Source organism: Eschrichtius robustus, chromosome 12 (genome assembly GCF_028021215.1).
Source record: "Eschrichtius robustus isolate mEscRob2 chromosome 12, mEscRob2.pri, whole genome shotgun sequence".
Classification (NCBI taxonomy): Eukaryota; Metazoa; Chordata; class Mammalia; order Artiodactyla; family Eschrichtiidae; genus Eschrichtius; species Eschrichtius robustus.
Window position 1 is genome coordinate 44,730,556 of NC_090835.1, and position 19,645 is coordinate 44,750,200.

General features: G+C 41.1%; 1 protein-coding gene across 2 annotated transcripts in view; it reads left to right on the top strand.

Moving 5' to 3' along the window:
• The window catches only part of MYRIP (myosin VIIA and Rab interacting protein), a 220,533-nt gene that overhangs the window by 96,011 nt on the left and 104,877 nt on the right, over positions 1 to 19,645 (top strand). Inside the window, exon 3 of one of the 2 annotated variants that reach the window (XM_068557723.1) lies at positions 11,562 to 11,783. In XM_068557723.1, the coding sequence (XP_068413824.1) occupies positions 11,562 to 11,783 (222 nt within the window). Of the gene's footprint in view, positions 1 to 11,561; positions 11,784 to 19,645 lie in introns of those variants that run through there. The other variant, XM_068557724.1, reaches the window with a different exon arrangement.

A 19,645-nucleotide genomic window follows, 5' to 3' on the forward strand; every position in this document is an offset into this window, starting at 1 on the left:
ATACAATGCTGTGCTTTGCATTGGTTCGCCAGCTCAGTGTGGCAGCTTCAAGTTGACATCCCTCCCCTGGCCCTGCCACCACTTTTGGGATAAATGATCTTCGTTATGGACTGCTTGTGTCATCCTGCTTTCCTTTCCATTCCATCTTGCTCAGAACCCTGCCACTTTCTGCCTCATCACTCAGCCTCCCCTTCCCATCCTTACTTTGCTCTCACTCTACTTGACACTTGCCCTGCTCTCCTTTCTCAGAATCAGGTCTATCGGTGTACAAGAGAAAAACCCAGAATAACAATAGATAAACAGTGCTGAAACAGGATAGAATTTATTTCTCTTTCACATAGAAGAAATTCAGGGGTGGGTTCGGGACTAGTGTGGCAGCTCCCCCATATCATTGAGGACCCAAGAGCCTTTGTTTTTGATCCACACCGTTTCCCAAGGTCAAATCATAGATCGGGTTAGCAGCTAGAGCTCATGCCATCATGAACACAGAATGAGATGGGGGAGGAAGAGCAGAAAGACAAAAGGGAGCCCCTTCTGGCGGAGTGAGCTCCCTCTAAGTACCCTATATAACACACCTCCCTTCCACTTTTATCTCATGGGCCAGAACTTAGTCACATGGCTGCATGTAGCTGCAAGGGGTGCTGGGAAGCCTGGTCTTGATTCTGGGAGGCAATGGCTCAGCTCAAACTCAGTGTCTGTCAATGAGGAAGGAGAGAAGAATGGGTATCTTCCCTCCCCTCCCTCTGTCTTTCCTCCTTTGCAATGACCAGGCATCAATCGTGGATTGGGTTTTCCTTCTGGGTTCAGTGTCTTAGGCCGCCTGAGTATCGAAGAAAATTAACACACGTCTGACCTTAACATAGCACCAAGATCATAGCCAGGCTTTGAGCTTATCCCTCTTCTCACAGGGACAATGTCACTTCCCACCGTGTTTGCCCAAGCCTCCTGTGTGGACCCAGACACCTGCCCTGTGATTACACCCAGGCGAGGCAAAGCACTGCAGCAGCTGAAGGCGGATGCAGTTTCTGTCCTGAGTTCTTTCCCTTTTTTTGTTTAATGAACCAACCTTTACTGACAGAATTAGAAGCAGGCAAGTAGAAATCCTGGGGCATATGGAAGATAAACAATCCCCACTCCAACTTTAGAAGCTCTTTTAGGCAAAACAAACAAACAAACAAACAAACAATTAAATACATAAAATGAGAAAGCTCAAAAGCTACAGCCTCAAGGCATCCTCATTCAGTGACTTTCAATCTAAGTGAAGGAACCATCTGAAAAATAAAACCTCAGGCCAGTTCCTAGTATGTAAAGATATAAAAGCACTTTTTTATTTCCACAAATTTACTTCACGTTCAAATGTATAAATATTTACTTATAAATCCCATGAGTTAAATAATGAAATGAAGCCATATTAATGAGCAAAATTATTTGAAATCAGGACTTACAGATGTGGTCTTGTAACAATGTTAATATCCAGTTTACTTTGTATATATTTTTTCATACGTATTTCATAATATGATGGGGATCTAGAGACACATGGATTGGTAGTTATACATGGTCACCCTATTTCCAGTTTGTCTCACAACTTTAGTTATGCTCCTCTGTCCACTGTAAACAGCAGGAGCAGCTTTCTTGTGAATCTGCCCAGCACACAGTGGTCAGTGACCCTGCTCAGCTCAGGTTAACCTACTGCTGGCTTCAATATATTAAAATATATACATACTGTTACTGAAAGTGGGGTTTGGCTGCTTACCGCTCAAAAGCCAATAAAGAGGCACAGCTGGTGGAAAGAAAAGTTTGCTCTATTTCAGAGCAAAGGGGTGGGGGGTGCGGACTCGTGTGGCAGCTTATGTCATGGCTACAGTCTGGTCATCGTGTAGTTAACATCTTCCACCTGGTGGAGTTTTCAGTATCTATAAAACAGCTCAAAGGATATGGCTTTGAATATTATCTATAGCCCTTGAGGAGGAACTAAATGTCCTTGACTTTGCTTAATGACTGAACTGTTATTATTGTGTTTTGCTTGACTGCTTTCCTTTGCTTCTGCATTTTATCACTTCTCTGATTAAACTTATTCTTTGGCTAAAGTTTTTCCATAGACAAAAGGCAGGTGGAAAACATGTGGGGGAAGGACCATAGGGTCCTGTTCCGTTTCAAACCCACCTTTTCTTTGATATTCCTCAATCTTGAGGAGGGACAGGTACAGAACCAGAAAGGGAGTTTTGGATAGAGAGGTTAATCATAAACTTGGCAGGGGACCTTGGTTTTAGTTTCATTTCTGTTCCAATTTTCCCCAAATCTTTGAGGGAATGGGGCAACAACCGCTGTGGCTACTTCCTGCTGACGTGGGGCATAGTCCTGCCTAATTTGGGGAATGGACATAGAGTTGTAAATAATCTCGAGTTCCAAGCTTAGCATCAATATTTTGTAATGTGAAAACATTACCTCTCTCTTTGATTACTTTGTCATAGTACTTGGACAAACATTTGAAAATTAGCAGACATATTACAATGAGGATAATAATCAAAATGCATCCTTCTATTATTCTCTGAATGTGCTTTTTTTCCTTAATGGTTAAAGCAGATGTACAATATATGTTTAATAGGCCACAAACAGGCTGTTTTGGTTAGCCTAAAGTTTAATTTAATCATGTATAAGCCAGGATGACTTCCCCATACCTCAATATGGGAAAATTTCTTCCACCATTTTCCCTTTTTAATAGCAAATCTTTCCATGAGAGCACTGATAATCAATGTATTTTTCCAACATTGCCAGAGTGGCTCAGTTGCCAGCTCTGGGTCTATTCATGTCCCTTGGTGCTAGGCCTACTTTTTGTTTATATATTGGCCTAGTTATTCACGTTGGGAGAAAACTAATCAGACATAACAAACTAGTACAGAGGTATGCTGATGGGGAAACATTTTATAGCCTATACATTTTATCAGTTATACCCAACTGTCACACAAACATTGTACATGTGCTTCAAGCAGTAGACTTAAAGCCAGAAAGTCTTAAAGCCAGCAAGTACACATAATAAGGAGTTAAGTTATACTCTGTGACAACTTCACTAGACAATTTATAACTAGAAGTATGACTGAGACATAATGCCAGAACATACTCAAATTTTAGAAACTTCATATAACTTCTAGAACACTTATATTAATGATGTGTATATAACCTAAGAATGTTTATCATTATTATTTGACAATGTTTTCTGTATAATTAAACATACCAAATAATCCTAATTTGTTTAGAAAAACTTTGTTCTCTTAACGGAGAGAAAACCAAACTCAGTCTTGCATCAGTTTACTATTAATAACAAAATTCATTTATCTAATTAAATTCGATCTAATCTTTATCTTAACAACGTACAAAATTCTTTTCCCGAAGTTCCTTTTTTTTTACAAACTTTTATCACTTTCTTTCTCCTTTTTTTTCCCATCCAGAAACAACCAGCTTTAGGACAAAATTAATCCTTCTTTTATCCCTCAGCAAAAATATTTTCATTTTTTTGTACCTTCTCTCACCGACAACACATATCCTACTTGCTTTACACACTGAAATGCTTCCCTTATCATTTTTACGTATTACAATTTTTAACCTTTAAAAGACCTTAACAACACAAAGAAACAAGTCATTGAACTGTTTGTTATATCAGCATTTTCTGATCAGCAAACTTAAGAACATATTCCATAACCTCTAAAAACATACATTTTTCTCATAGCACAGTTTCTCTTTAATGTGGGACAAGATGCGTGTTTAATGAACCCAAACATCTTTTTTTTAATTAATTTTTATTGTAGTTGCTTTACAATGTTGTGTTAGTTTCTATTGTACAGCAAAGTGAATCAGCTATACGTATACATATATCCCCTCTTTTTTGGATTTCCTTCCCATTGAGGTCACCACAGAGCATTGAATAGAGTTCCCTGTGCTACACAGTAGGTTCTCATTAGTTATCTATTTTATACATAGTAGTGTACATATGTCAATCCCAGTCTCCCAATTCATCCCACCCTCCCTTACCCCCTTGGTATCCATACGTTTGTTCTCTATGTCTGTGTCTCTATTTCTGCTTTGCAAATAAGTGATGAACCCAAACATCTTTTGAAGTTCTACTAATTAACCCAAGGCTGAAGTGTCAGGCAGAATGGGCTGTGTTTGCATTTCAAGGACATGATAAGAGTTAACTTCAAGCTTTCTCCTAGGCATATTTTTGTTCTCTCAGGGTCAGAATTCTGAAAACAGTATTTTTATCAAGCTAGCTTTCTCTAACTGCATATGCAAAAAGAACCAGTTTGGGAGTTTCAAAAGAGTTTCATCTTAACCAATTTTCTCTGAAGAATACTGTTAGCTACACCGTGTTAAAAAAAAAAATCATCTTTGTTTTTCTTAGTCATAGGTTCATAGCTAAAATTTTTCTTACTGAATTGAACCTGAATTTCCCATTTTACAAAAGGCAATGAGAATACCAGTCACACAAATGGAATACACACTCACACACCAAAAGACAGAACTGTCACAAATCCTCCAAGACGATAACCGATATGGAGTCCCAAACAAACATTTCCCCAACACAAAGGGTCCTCAACGTCAGACACACGTCGGAACCAATTGGCAAAATGCCCAAATAGCACCTCGTGCTCACAAATGATCCTCAACTCTCAAATGCCCAAATAGCACTTCATGCTCAAAAGAGAAGTTTGCCCAGGTGCACACCAGAAGACTTAGTCTTGGAGCTCGTCAGCTCTTTCCGATGCATGTTTCTGTTCCACCAAGGAAAAAGCCTATGCTGGCAGTCAGTGCCCAGCATGGAAGAAACAGGGAGAATCCCTGAAACAAATGGTTTCAGCACCTACTAGGAACATCCCCGCAAGTCCCCTCTCAGGACCAGCTAGCCACAAGCAGTGGGCTCATCACAACCATCCCGGCATGTCGTCATGGCAGCTCTACTCAGGAAAACCCCGGGGAGCCAGATACCACGAGAGCGCAGCCTCACATTGGGAGCCAAAATCTGTTACGGAAAGTGGGACTAGGTTCTTGCCACTCAAAAGTCAATAAAGGGCTTCCCTGGTGGCGCAGTGGTTAAGAATCCACCTGCCAATGCAGGGGACACGGGTTCAAGCCCTGGTCCGGAAAGATCCCACATGCCGCGGAGCAACTAAGCCTGTGCGCCACAACTACTGAGCCTGCGCTCTAGAGCCCGTGAGCCACAACTACTGAAGCCCGTGTGCCTAGAGCCCGTGCTCCGCAATAGAGAAGACACCGCGATGAGAAGCCTGCGCACCACAATGAAGAGTAGACCCCACTCGCCGCAACTAGAGAAAGCCCGCGCGCAGCAACACAGACCCAATGCAGCCAAAGATAAAATAAAATAAATAAATTTTTTAAAAAGCCAATGAAGAGGCAAGGTTGGTGGAAAGGAAAGCTTGCTTTATTTTGTATTATTTATTTTGTATCTAGAACATTCTCTGTCAGCCTCTTATTCTCAGCCCCCACACCTCCATTCCTCTTGGGCTACCGCTTAAGTGAAGTCATTCATAGCTGTTAAATGGAGGGTCTGTTCTGTTTCATGCACTATGGCTAATATGAGGAGGTGGGAAAAATGATTGCCCTCCCTACTTTCCTGAGTTGTGAAGGTAGTGATTGAATAACTGCTTTGTGAAAACCCAGGAGGGAAAGCAGACCTAGCTGTTTGCAGGTGAGAGGGACGATGCTGGAAGGTAAGTGAGCTGGGAAGGTAATCAGCTTCAGCTGGGGATGTCCCTCCCAGACATTTCCCATCTGATTTGATGAGCCTACCACCGTGGAGGTGTGACCCCTCTTGCAGGCTAGATGCCCTTTGGGTCTTCTTTTTCACATGCTCCTGGCCAGCCTGGGCTTGTAATGAAACTCTGATACACTGTGATATTGATGTGAGTCCACAGGGTGAAGGTCCCAGCTTCTCTGGTGACCTGGCCATTCTTCTTTTCAAGGAAAGAATTATAATGCCCCTGGGGTGCCCTCATTTGTATTTCGATACCTCTGTCTGCTCAAGGTAGGATGGATGTGTGTCTGATTTCACCATCTTCCCTCCAGATCCCAAATATCACTAAACTTCTTCCATAGTCTATTTTAGAAGTGGCGGGTTGTGGGAATTCCTTCGTTTTATGAAACATGGAGCTTACTGTCTGTTTCCATTCTTTTTACTTAAACTTCAGTGGATTCCATAGAGGTTATTTATGTAAATGTGCATTCATTTTACCACCTTTTTTTCTGAATTGTGATGGTAAATTCCTTCATAGATTAGAGGTTGAACATGTTAAATATAAACTATGGCTCTCTTTAGTGACCCCAAATTTTTCAATATCATTATTCTTCTTACATAGTGATGGTAACCAGCAAATATGTTTCAAGATACAGAAAGGTTTTAACCATCCCAGCCCTCACCCCCTTGAGCCATCAGGAGCAGAGCCAGCGCCCCTCACCCTCTCCCCAGCATCCATTGTTTATTGAGCTGTCTGAAGAAATTCAGGTTGATGGAGCTCCCATAACTCCTTACAGACAATGCTCATACGAAACATGATGCTCTGGTTTATGGGGCTAAAGGGACCGTCCAAAGTTCTGGTTTAAAATGGTCTGCTTCCTTTCAGAGCTGGTAATCACAGTGTATTTGGTGTGTGTCTATTAACTCCACCATCCAGAGGGAATCTTTAAGTGTTTATTTTCTGCACTGTGATACAGTGAACTCTATTAACCTTAAATGATTTTGATAACACCATCAGGGGGCAGCAAAATGATTCTGCCTGAAATTACACAGTGAGAGAGTGATATTACCCATGACAGATTAAAAGCAAAACATACTTTTAAATTATTATGACTACTATTATTCCTATCAATTGGGTTCACCCTCTGGAGCCTTGCTCTTAGCATTTATAACATTACTGGCAGAGTCATTCCGTGATTGATCCGCTACCTCACCTCCTGTTCACCCTGCAGTCCACAGCAGTAGCTCCTGCCTCACTCCCCCTACCCCCCTCACAGTGAAATTGCTTTTGTCAGGGCCACCTGTGACCTCCCTGTTGCCAAATCCAGTGGACACTGCTCTGCCTTCATGGCAGACACAGTCAGCCATTCTCTCTCTGAAACATCTTCTTCCTTTGGTGTCTTTCTCAGTCTCTTTGTCTGGCTTCGCCTCTTCAAGTTTCAGCCTGAGTTTAAACATTTGGGATTTCCCTGGCTTGTTTCTATGCTCTCTTATTTTCCCCTTGCTGCCCTCTCTTCCCTAGGGCGACTCATCCATTCCTATATTTATGGAGATGTGTCTGAAGATAATTCCCGAACTTACACAGTTGGCCCAGATCTCTCCTCTGAGATGCACAAACACCTATCAATTGTCCACCTGGCAAATCCCTTTAGATGCCTCACAGTTTTCAGTAAAACATGCTTCTACTATCGTAGTCTTCCCTTGCTCCATAAACAGCTTCACTCCCCACAAAAGCTGTAAACCTGAGAATGGTTCTTGGTTCATTCTTTCCCTCCGCCCCCGTGTCAGATCCTTCAGCAGGTGTGCCATGCATCTGTCCACTCCTCTCCATCTCCTCTGCTCCTACCCTGGTCCAAACCTCAGCCAGCTACCTATGAATGAATGCATTGCTCTCCAGGCTTCCACACATGGCCCCCTAGGAGTCGGCCTTAACGTAACAGCAGGTGCTATTACAATGGAAATTGGATCCTGCTCTGTTCCTGCTCACCGGCCTCAATAACTTCCCACTGCACGTAGGATAAGATCCAAACTCCTTTCCAGGGCCTGTGTCTTGTCTTCCCTCCCCTTTCCCCAACATTAAGCTCTTTTCCTCTGCTGTTCCCTCTGCCTGTTATGCTATTTTTTTTTCCTGTCGGGCTAGCCCCTTCTCAACCTGTAGTCTCAACTTAAATGTCACCTCCCCAAAGAAGACTTCTGTCACCACCCAGTCTAAAGTAGATTGCCATGTCATTCTCAGTCTAAGTGCCCTGATTATTCTGTAATAGAGTGTCTTACAACTTATAATTGTTTTATATTTTATTTAGTTTGTAATCATTTGAATCCCCACTTTAATACATGTTTCATGAAGAGGAGGGACCATGTCCTGTTTTCGTTTTATCCCTAGCACCTGGAATGGTAGGTACTCAGTGAGTGTGAACTGAGTGAATAATTGGCAATCTAGACAACAGTGCCTGTGACCATGGAGTGGTGGCTCATAGCTATGGGCTAGAATTACTGTCTCTTTGATAGCAAACAAGTGACATATATGCCATCATTCTCCCTGCTACACCTATGGCAGACACAGCTAACTTATGACACTCTAGCCCCACTGAGCCTGCATGCATTCTCAACACGTGGTGAGAATCAGAACTGGCATCGCAGTAGACCCAGAAACCATGAAATGTTGATAAGCTTTTCATATGTCCGTTGCAGAGTGATGTATCGGGCAGAGGCTAAACCAGATGTTAGATGACATTGCTAAAGACCAGACTAACCATGTTCAACATCATTAGTCATTTGGGAAATGCAAGTCAAAACCACAATGAGATGCCACTTCACACCCACTATCACTCAGTGCTCAAGCAACAAATACATATTGAGCCTTTTTGCCCAGATACTATCACAAAACTTTCTTGACATAGAAACAAGTGTGATCAAATGTTATGGGTACTGAGACCACTGGATTTCTTGCTAATCAAAATGAAAAGTACTATTTGCTTAATGTTGTTTTGCTCACCTAAAATCTCTGGCAACTCTGTGAAGTAGGAATTACTGTTGCCTCTCAGAAGGCAGAGGCTCAGAAAGGTTGGAGGGATCTTTGGGAAGTGACTGAGCTCAGCTCTACACCCCAGCCACTGACTCTAAACCCATCACTCTTTCCCACATGGCTGACCATTTGGGGGCCTGGTCCTTCCCAGGACATTTCAGTGCAGGTACCTGGTCTTACATAATTCTTGGTTGATTCTGCAGTTAGCCACTATAGGTTATCCTATACAATTCTTCAGTGACCTCTCCCATGAGGTACTATAGGGCAGTAGAATCTGAGAAGCGAGAGATGGTTCACAAGAAGGGTATTCTATTCCTCCACTGAGCCTGTGATTCAAAACACTCCATTTGCTTGGAACAAACTTTGGAGGAATTGGTACAGTTTTATCATTAGACTCTCAGTGAGTTTTTAAATGCCATTGGCATTTGCAGTCCTGTGTATCAGGAAACAAAACTCATAAAGCTCAAATGATCTTGTGCATTGAGTTCACAGAGCTTTTTTTGATCCCTAAAGACTTTCCTTCCTGGGTGTTTTATCCTATTTAATTCAGTGTCTTTGAAATATCAATAGAAGAAGGTCAATTGCTGAGGCTGTTCTTATATTGTTTACAGAGGTCAGAGCCGTTGGTAACTTAGCTCACCTTCTATTCTAAATCTGAGGGACTGGATAACAACATCTTCATGTCTTAAGAAAAAAAACCTCTGTCCTGTAAATATTTCCCTGTAAATATTTTGTTCAGCCAAGTATACATACACAATATTTTACCCTGTAGAATTATCAGCTGGCCTGATGTAGTCTCCCCTTCTAATGCTCAAGCAACAAATGAGTATTGGGCACCGCAGTGCAGAGCAATAAGCCCTGTGCGTATATTGGCAGCCGTGTAAGCCAGCTCAGGGGACCTGAAAGCTAAAGCTGCAAACACTCTTTGAATTTTCATGGAAAGATGTTTATGATGTGTTGTTGTTAAGTGAAAAATTAGATTATAAAACCATATGTAGATTTCCCATCCTAGTAGCAGGCTGGGATGAGCTAGTGCAGCCCTTCTTTGTACTAAAAACACCTAAAAATACTAATAAAATATAAGGTTTAATATAAGAAAGAGAAAATATTTGCCAATCATATATCTGATAAGGGACTTGTATCCAGAATATTATAAAGAACTCTTATAACACAATGATGAAAAAGATAAATATTCTAATTTTAAAATGGGTAAAAGATTTGAATAGACTTTTCTCCAAAGACTACGTACAAATAGCTAGTAGGGAAATGCAAATCAAAAGCACAATTAGCACACCTCAAACCCCCTAGGATGGCTATAATAAAAAAGGCAGACAATAACAAGTGGTGGTGAGTATGCAGAAAAATCAGAACCCTCATATGTTGCTGGTGGGATGTAAGATGGAGCAGTGATTTGGAAAACACTCTGGTAGTTTCTTAAAAGTTTAAACATTTAGCATTACCATATGTCCCAGTAATTCCACTCCTGGGATTGAAAAGATACGTCCACACAAAAACTTATACATGAATGTCGATAGCAGCATTATTCAAAATAGCCAAAAAAGTAGAAAGAACCCAGATGTCTATCAGTCGATGAATAGATAAATAAAATATGGTACATCTGTAAATGGACTGTTACTCGGCCGTAAAAAGGAATGAAATTCTGATACATGCTGTCACATGGATGAACCTTAAACACATATGGTATGATTCCATTTACATTAAATGTCCAGAATAGGCAAATTCAAAGAAATAGAAAGTAGATTAGTGGTTGGTAGAGGGTGGGAGGAGTAATAAGCAAGATGTAACACTCAGAAGCCATAGAAGAAAAGACTGACCAATTTAACTACAGAAAAATTAAACGCTTCTAAATGATGAAAGACACCATAAGCAAAGTTGAAAAGACAAGTTCAAAATGAAAGAAAATATTTGCCACATACATCATAGATTCATCTGGGGTGAACTGCACAATCACGAAATGGATACAGAAAAAAATTATTATTTTCTGTTATTCTTTGTGGGTGTGCATCTTTGAACAGGAAAAAACAACTCAAACTTGCCAAGGTAGAATAACTTGGTTACTTCCGGTCAGTTTTATCCTGGGTAACTCAGTGTGTTTGGGGTAGATCCTTGCCTCTTAGGGTTTCTCCTTTCCTCCTCAGAGTGTAGAGAAAAGTGCATGCAATGTTGTGTTTTACATTACTGTGACCAGTTGTGTGCCCAGAACATCCACAAGCTCTTTGGAAGAAGGGGGTTAACTTTTATCCAACTCCGAGTCACCAGTGTTTAGGATTAGCCCATCACCCAGAGAATCTTTATTGACTTACATTGATTTGAAAGCTTTTAAAATCCCTGGTGCTTCAGTTTCCAGGGATATTAAGGGCCAGGACTGCATTTATCATATTCCCAGCAGGGTTGTTATAAGGATTAATATTTTAACATAAATGATCTCCTGCTCCTTTAAAAAGACATTAATTAAGCTAAAGGATTTCTTTTTAATGTGCTTAGTTTTATAATAATTTGTATTTAAAACTAGTGTCTGAAATATAAGTAATAAGGTTTTGTGCTTTCTTATAGAAAATATGACATATAGAAGAACACAAAGTTAATCCACCATTAGGGTTCCTCTCTGGATATTATGTCAAGCCATTGATCTTTCTGTGTTTTACAGGAAGATCCTACATGGTAGCTTGCCATATGGGAGGGCCAGGGTGGCGTGCTTTAGGGAGGGAGCCCCCTGACCTGATGTGCTGTTTCTCTTCTCCTCACCCTTTCCCCAACCTGGCTCCCCAGCGAGATGAAGCAGAAGCTGGATGAGGAAGGCAGCAAGTGCAGCATCCTCTCCAAGCACCAGAAGTTCGTGGAGCACTGCTGTATGCGCTGCTGCTCACCCTTCACCTTCCTTGTCAACACCAAGCGCCGGTGTGGGGACTGTAAGTTCAACGTCTGCAAGAGCTGCTGCTCCTACCAGAAGCACGAGAAGGTGTGGATCTGCTGCGTCTGCCAGCAGGCGAGGTGAGTGGCCAAGTGCACCCTTAGGGTCTCAGCTAACTGGAGGCACCATCTTCCTTCAACCAGGTGGGGCATGACAGTGATTGATTGATCGGCATTATTTTTTAAGAAAGGGGAGGTTTACTAAGCAGTCATCTACATTCAGTGCATCTAATGCAGATAGAACACACCCAAACTTGTTTAATTAAAGTTAGCAGAAAGAGGATGCTGAGGAGGAGCTGGGAATTTCACTGGTTCAATCTTGTATGATGTCCTGTGGGGACATCGCCAGGAGTCTTGGGATTATTATTGTCTGAAATCAAAGAAGATGCAAAAGCTGAGCTCATTTCCTGTTTTTCCATATTATTCAAGTCCATCATAAGAACCTGTCCAGGAAAGAAGTCCATGATTCATGGGGCAGGTTTTGCTTCTTGAAATTTCCCTAAGTCTCAGTTTGATAGAGAAGTATGTCTAGGTCAAAGTGCCTCAGATGTATGGCCTGTGGGCTGACAGTCTTTTACATTTTGAAGGATGCCTCAGAAGAGTTTATTTCTGTAGTAACAAGCTGTGTAACCGCTCAGCATTGTACAAGACACACTGCCAAATTCACCATGGGAAACATTTAAGGAATATTTTGACTCGAATCAAGTATGGAAAATTTCAGATAAATAACAGCTTTTAAAACCTGCCCAGTTTCTTGAAACCAACAAAAAAATTAGTTTCCAATAGATTGTTTAGACTAAATACCTGGCAAAAGCTGGTGTCTTGCTGGGGGATGGTGTTTGGGGTCACTTTGTGCTGCCATCCACTTTGACCATCAGCTTCTCTGCTCCTTGTGCAGTCTGAAATTCACCTTGGTTTAGAAGTGATTTACTTTAGGATATTACTCTCTGGGATATTCTTTCAGCATATTCATATTCGAGCAATTGGATTTTAAAACACTGTATATGTCAAACTACATGAAGAATACCTGTGTGTGTATTGTGTGAAATCCCAGTAAAATAGTGGATAGCAGCTCTGTGAATTTGCAGAGATGACTGCTTTTTAGACTCATGTTTCACTCCCCACTGCCTATGACATAGTTTTCCTTTCCTATGTAAATTAATCCCATTTTTGGTGCATTGGTTTAATTTCTAGCTGTTTATCCAGTAGCTACCATATGCATATGTTTTTTGAGATACTATAGAGCCATGAATAATTATAATAATAAAAATTCTTGCTCACAGAAAATTAAGGCACTAGGATTACAGGGTAGACATCCATGTGATAATATTAACCAATTGTGTCAGAAGTAAATGACTATATCAAGCACCCGGGCCTGTCTGTGGTGTGGTTCTACAGGAGGGACTCAGATTAGAATGTAGGCTTCCCTGGGGAGGACACAGGTAATGTCAAATCACTGTAAAAATGGTGGTAGTCCAAAACTTCAGCTTTCCTCTTTCTCATCACAGTGAAAAAGAGTCTACCTGTCCTAGGGTTCTGTTTGGTTATTTATTATAGTAAAAGCATTTTAAGAATTTTAAATGAAAATTCCCTTGTAATGGTCACTGCTCTAATTATGAACAGATGGTTTGTGCTTCGTCAGTTTGTTTTCTCCATATGTTTTGCATTAAAACATATTTCTGTTGTCAGTGTTAGTTTAAAATTTTTAGCTTTGGGAGATTAATAAACATCAGTGAATTTATTATAGAATGATGATGGATTACTTATTTTAGAAGTTATATAGCTAATGGGATACTACAGAATCATTCCCTTTGTCATCTTTTTATTATACAAAAATTTATCTTCTTGACCATTTATTGCATAGATTCAGTCAAACCTTATAAATAAGGACATATACTGGTTGTTTAAGATCTTCTGCAGGAAACCGAACTTTCTCAGTGAGCCTAGATGCACACGTCAGTCATCATTTGGTGTCGAACTGATTCAGGAATGGCGTTCCTACTTTCCTTGGAAACAAACTGGCTTCTTAGTTCTTTGCTTCATTATAAAAATTGTTCTCTCTGATTTTTGTTGTTTTGTGCTATTACCTTTAACACAGACCAGTTTGGGAGATTGTTTTCAGGGAATGAGAGAGAAAAATTATCCTTGGGACTGAAATCAAAACATATCTCCTGATTATGCCTGGGGCATTGGCTTTGGTTTTTCTGAGACAACTTAAGCCTTCATTTCTTTTCACTTGGAGTCGAATATCCTTTACTTCTACCTGATCACTTATTGCTTGGTGTTCTACATAGTCCACATGATTCATAAATTAGGATGCTGCCCTTTTAGTATAAACTCCACAGTATGTTTTAGAGATATCCTAATGGGTTTGCAATATCCCTAAAGAAGATATATTAAAAAATTATCACTATGGGATGAGGACATCCACAGGTTAACAAGTATATGGGGAAATGTTGAACCTCAATAGAAAGCAAGGGAATAGAGATTTATGCTTCAAGTAGCTTTTTTTCTCATGAAATTAATGTGTTTTTTTCAGCATTCTCTTCAGTGTTGGCAAGGGTAGATTGAAAAAGGCACTCTCATCCATTGCTGGCAAAGTTGAAATGGGCATAACCTTTTACCAACGTGTATCAAGAGCCATTAGCATGTTCAAGTCCTTTTACCCAGTAATTTCATTTTTGAAAACCTATACCTAAAGAGACAATGGAATATTTTTAATACAAAAATAATTCTCAATACAAAAATGAGATATACTGGATTATTTGTAATATAAAACCCAGAAATAATCTAAATGTCCAACAATAGAACAGAGGAAGTAAGTTAGGATACATTCAACTTGACAGAATATGATGAGACATTTAAAATAATGTGTATATTGTATTAGCATGGGTAAATTCTTATATTAAAAATTATGTATGCGATGGTTTCTTTGAAGTGTTTTCACTTTTTTGAACAGAGAGCATTCTTCCTAGGTGTACATTTTGTGGAATATTTATGTGGCAAAGGAGCCTGAAAGGCAATGGAATTATTTGTGTTGGCAGCACTGTGTGCCAATTTCATGTAGTTTATTTTGGTTAATGAGCTCTTGAGATTTCTTTACACACCATGATGCAACAAGTCAAAGAAAGTTAGTGTGTGCTTGGAAAAATCCCATCTTATCCACGGCTGTTCAGTGAAAAAGCTGTACAACTGACAAATCTCTTGACTAGATTGAAGAATTTAAGGGAAAAAAATTGAGGAATGTTGGTGGGAAGTTTCATTCGTGTACTGTGAGAGACAGTCTACCCTTCCAAATTTTAGAATAAATCTTATCTTGGGAAACATCAAAGACACACCAAGCAATATTATTCAAAATAACTGGCTTGAAGTCTTCAAAATATTGATGTCATGAAAGAAAGAGACTGAGGAAATGTTTAGATTAAAGAAGACTAACAAGAAACGATACCCAAGTGACATGCCTAATTCTTAATCAACTCTTGAGGTGAGGGGAAATAGCTATAAAGGACATTGGGACAATTGACACCATTTGAATATGGATAATGGTAGAATAGTATTGTATTAATTTTAAATTTCCTGAAATTGATCACTTTACATAGCTATATAAGAGAGTGTCCTTGTTCCTGGAAATACACACTGACACACATCATGGTAAATTAAATATTTTTCACTTATTTCCTCCGTAAATGCTTACTGAGTTCAGCCTACACAGGAGGCCTGTGCTAAAGCAATCAACTCTTTACTGCCCATTACTGATTTTCTGGAGAACTGTTTGTTCACGTGTTCACTTGCGATGTTTATCGTATAATTTTTTGGTACGAGTTCTTGGTGTGCCTTTTGTTTGTAATGTTCCTTTTCTCCTTTCTTCCTGAAGCCTCCTTGCATAAGTTTCAGGACAGTTCCTATGGGGAAGGGGCCAGCCTGAAATTTTGATCTTTTTTTTTTTTCATTCTTTTTAAAATTTTTTAAATTCTTTTAAAATTTTTTTATTCTTTTTTTTTTTAATTCTTCCTTTTTTTTTGGCCGCACCTAGCAGTTTGCAGGATCTCAGTGCCCCAACCAGGAATTGAACTCCAGCCACGGCAGTGAAAGTGCTAAATCCTAACCAGAAATTTTGATCTTTTTGAAATTTCTCTGATAAGCAGAGGCACTGGTTCTCTCCTTTAGCAAGTGCCCAGGCCTACGTTAATGGCCAAGGTTAAAGAGTCAAACAGATTTCAGTACTGCTCACGGCAGCTTCCACGGTAACTGGAGATTAGTCTGTGCGTGAGCAGCTGTGAGTGAAGAGTGCTCTGCTAGAGACTGTGAAGTCCCCGTGGGGGGCCCATGGTTAGAGCAACAGCAGGACAGGTGTCCCAGAGGGAGGGATGCCTGAGTTGGGCTTTCATGAAGTCGGAGTTCAGCAGGGGAGGACAGGAGGCAAAGGCAGGCTGGACAAAGGAAGGGGGAGCAATGGGCAGACTGCAAAGCTCGGGCAAGGTAGGGCTGAATCTAGGCTGCAGGCGGCAGAGAGTAGATTTCCAGAAAAGAATGCTAATTAGATGCCAACACTCTCCACTTTATGGTCCTGCAAGGTGGATAGCCACCCCCCCTGTTATAGTTGTAGACGCTGAGCTCACTGAGGCATGTTACTGTTCCAAGTAAGGGTGGGAGCAGGATCCAAACCCAAATGTTTGACTCCAGACTCCAGGGTGTGCATTCTCAGCAGGACTATATGCCCCCCCAACCAGGCCAAACTTGGTCTTTGGAGGGAAGAGGGAATCTCGCTCTTTTTATGCATAAAGCACAGATATACATACAGTACATGCACAAGCCTAGGATAAGCCTTGTGGTTAAAAATTTGAAGTTCCCTCAAATAGGTCCACAGAACACAGAATTTAAGAAATGAAAAGAAGGATTTGATATCCCAGTATAAGAGGGGGATAGCCAGCAAAGAACATCCATTTCACTTTATAAAAACCTTACAAGATGTAAATCCTTAGAAAGGTCCTAGAGAAATAAACCTTAATTTGGAAAGGCAGTATTCAGCATGAAGACAAATAAGTTTAGCAGGAACTATTATAGAAGATGATGCTGTATCCATTTCTTTCTCTTTTTTTTTTTTTCTGTATTCATTTCTTAAGACTACAAACAGCTCTTAAAATCAAGACCAAAATCTACTGCTGCTAAATTTCTTGAGTTCTCATTTGAGAGCAGGAACAAGTGGCCTAAAGAAGGCAAACTGATTCAGCATCACCTGATGGGAGGGCCAACGCATTTACCATATAAATGGGTTACTTCAGCCTGGGCTGTGTAAGCTGTACTGTCATAAGTGTTCCTAGGAATCCTACCTGAGGTGTGAATTGCTCTCAGAATCACCATAAAAGCATCAGAGAATATTATGGCCTCTGCAGTTCAAAGGCAGCCCTGTCAGGGGAGTATTTATGAATTTGTTGGTAAGGAAAGAACTGAAAAGGCTTAGAGTCTACACCAGTAGAAGTGAAGATATGAGATAATTAAGAAAAGAGTATTTCATTTTTTTCTAAAGAATTGACCCAGGGACCCCCAACTCCCCAGTCAAGTAGCTTCCAGAGCCTCATTCAAATTAAACCACATGAAGACACCTGCATTTTCTGGGACTGTGTATCCTTCAGATGATTTGTTTAACCTCTAAAATGAGATTCTTCAAGAGACATCTAGGAATGGCCTTGTAAACTCAGGAAGTGTAATGAATTCCAAATAAGCTGAATAACTTTGTCAGCTGTGCCTTTCAGGTACAATCATAAAGCACTAAATTTTTTTCATTGCTTCTAATCAATCTAGCTTATATCTCTAACTTTTGGGAAAGTAATACACCATTCAGTAGGTAGGCTATGTCACGGTCACTGTGTGTTATCAAATAGAATGAAAAAGAAGAAACTACCAATACACGTAACGCTATGGATGAATGCCATGGATGTTGAGCCAAAGAAGACAGACACAGATGGCACATACTGTATGATTCCATTGATGTAGAGTTCTGAAATGGTCAAACTGATCTATGATGAGAGAAACCAGAATAGTGATGGCCCTTGGGAGTAAAAGGGGTTACTGAATGGGAGGGGACCCAGCAAGCCTTCTGGAGTGATTAGAATGTTCTATACATTGACTTAAGTGGTGGTCTTACGTGTGTGCACATATGTAAACATTCACTGTGACGCTTAAGATTAGTGCACTTTACTATAGGTAAGCAATACTGCCATAAAATAATTTTTAAAAATTTATTGGCACATTTACACTGGCTCTGTCACTTAACAGCTATGTGGCTACTGGCCAGTTGCTGAGCATCTCTGAGCGTCATTTTCCTCATCTGAAAAATGGGAATTCATGACACTGGGCTTAGAAGGTTGCTAAAGGATTAGAGAAAGGATGATTTGTGCCCACCATGGTGTCTGTCCCATGGTTAGAAGGCTCTGGTGATAAGAACTTTGATTTCTTTTACTATAACGACGTGCCGTCCACAGCCCCTGGCTCTGATGGCTCCAGCTCCAATGGCACAGCTGGGAAGCCATGCCGAGTCCCTGCGGGTATGCCAGAGGATGGCACCTCCTGTGACAAGGACATCATTTCTAGTCACACTCATAAAAGTATTCCAGCTACACTTTTTATTGCAGTAGAGGATTTTTTTAAGCATGAGTGGAGAAAATTAGAAGCTGCTGGATAAGGCTGGTGGGTTGTACTCCAGGGAAATAAAAACCAAATAAATTCACTGGCTGATTTTGAGGAGAAAAGGTCATTCTCTGAGAATAATGCCAGAATATGTCCTTGAAACCCTGAAAAATAAACACACAACTTGGAAAACCAAAGACATTCAGATCCATAGCAGGATACATAATAATTAAACTTTTAAAAACTAAAGAAAAAATTAAAAATCTTGAAAGCAGCCAGAAATAAACAATATATTTCTTATAAGGGAAGATCAATTCAGGTGACGACAGATTTCTCAACTGAAACCACGGAGGTCAGAAAACTTAAAACTAAGAATAAAAAGGGTGCAGTCAAAGCAGGATGTCCACAACGACCCAGGAGGAATGGACTCTGGTTCCCTCGTGAGCTGAACTGGTCTTAGCTTAGCTGCCACTTTAAAGCAGAGTTAAACAGCTTGCTTTTCACTGATTGGAGGCTGCCTTTCGAGGGATAAGACCTTTGTGGCCGTGGGGATTTCATGCCTTGGGCAGGCCCTCCGCAGCACAGGAGCGGGCTATAGCTCAACCCATAGCAGGGTCCTGCTTGCCAGGGGCTGGGACGGGAGAATGAGTTGCAGGGCCCCTCCAGAGGGTCACCAGGGCAGGTCCTGCTGCTTTGTGGGCCAGGGGCCGGGAGATGGCAATGGGAATTGGCTCCCCTGGCCATCCAGAGGCCTGTCCCCTGCCTTACACTCAGGACCTCTGGTGTTGTGGAAAGAATGCCAGCCCCTGCTATCATACACACCTGGCTGAAACCCTGGCCTGGCCCCATACTAGCTCTCTGTTCCCACGTCTACTATCCATCAAATAGAGCTTTTGCTGGTTTAGGGTAGTGCTGGGAGTAATTACCGAGGCAGCCCTGTGCCTACTGCAGTGGACCTCCAGTGACTGTTCTCAAGGCCAGGTTCAGAGAAGTGATGTGGACAGTTGTGGCCCCTGGGAGCCTCAATCCAGAAGGAAGAGTGTAGCAGCAAGGGAATCTCAGGGTGGGCACTGAGGCCGGTTGGCATTCAGAGCTCTAGGGTGGGACAAGGGGGGCCAGCCCACGCCCTGAGTCCAGGATGAAAACTGGGGGCTGTTAGGGAATTCATAAGGTGCCACAAAGCATAATCAATGAACTCCCCTCATACCACTGCTACATGGATGGAAATAGAAACACAGCGACTAGTGCTGGACATGCACAGACATGACCGTGGGGAGAAGGGCCACAGGAGGGTAGCAGGGCAAGTGACCCAGTGT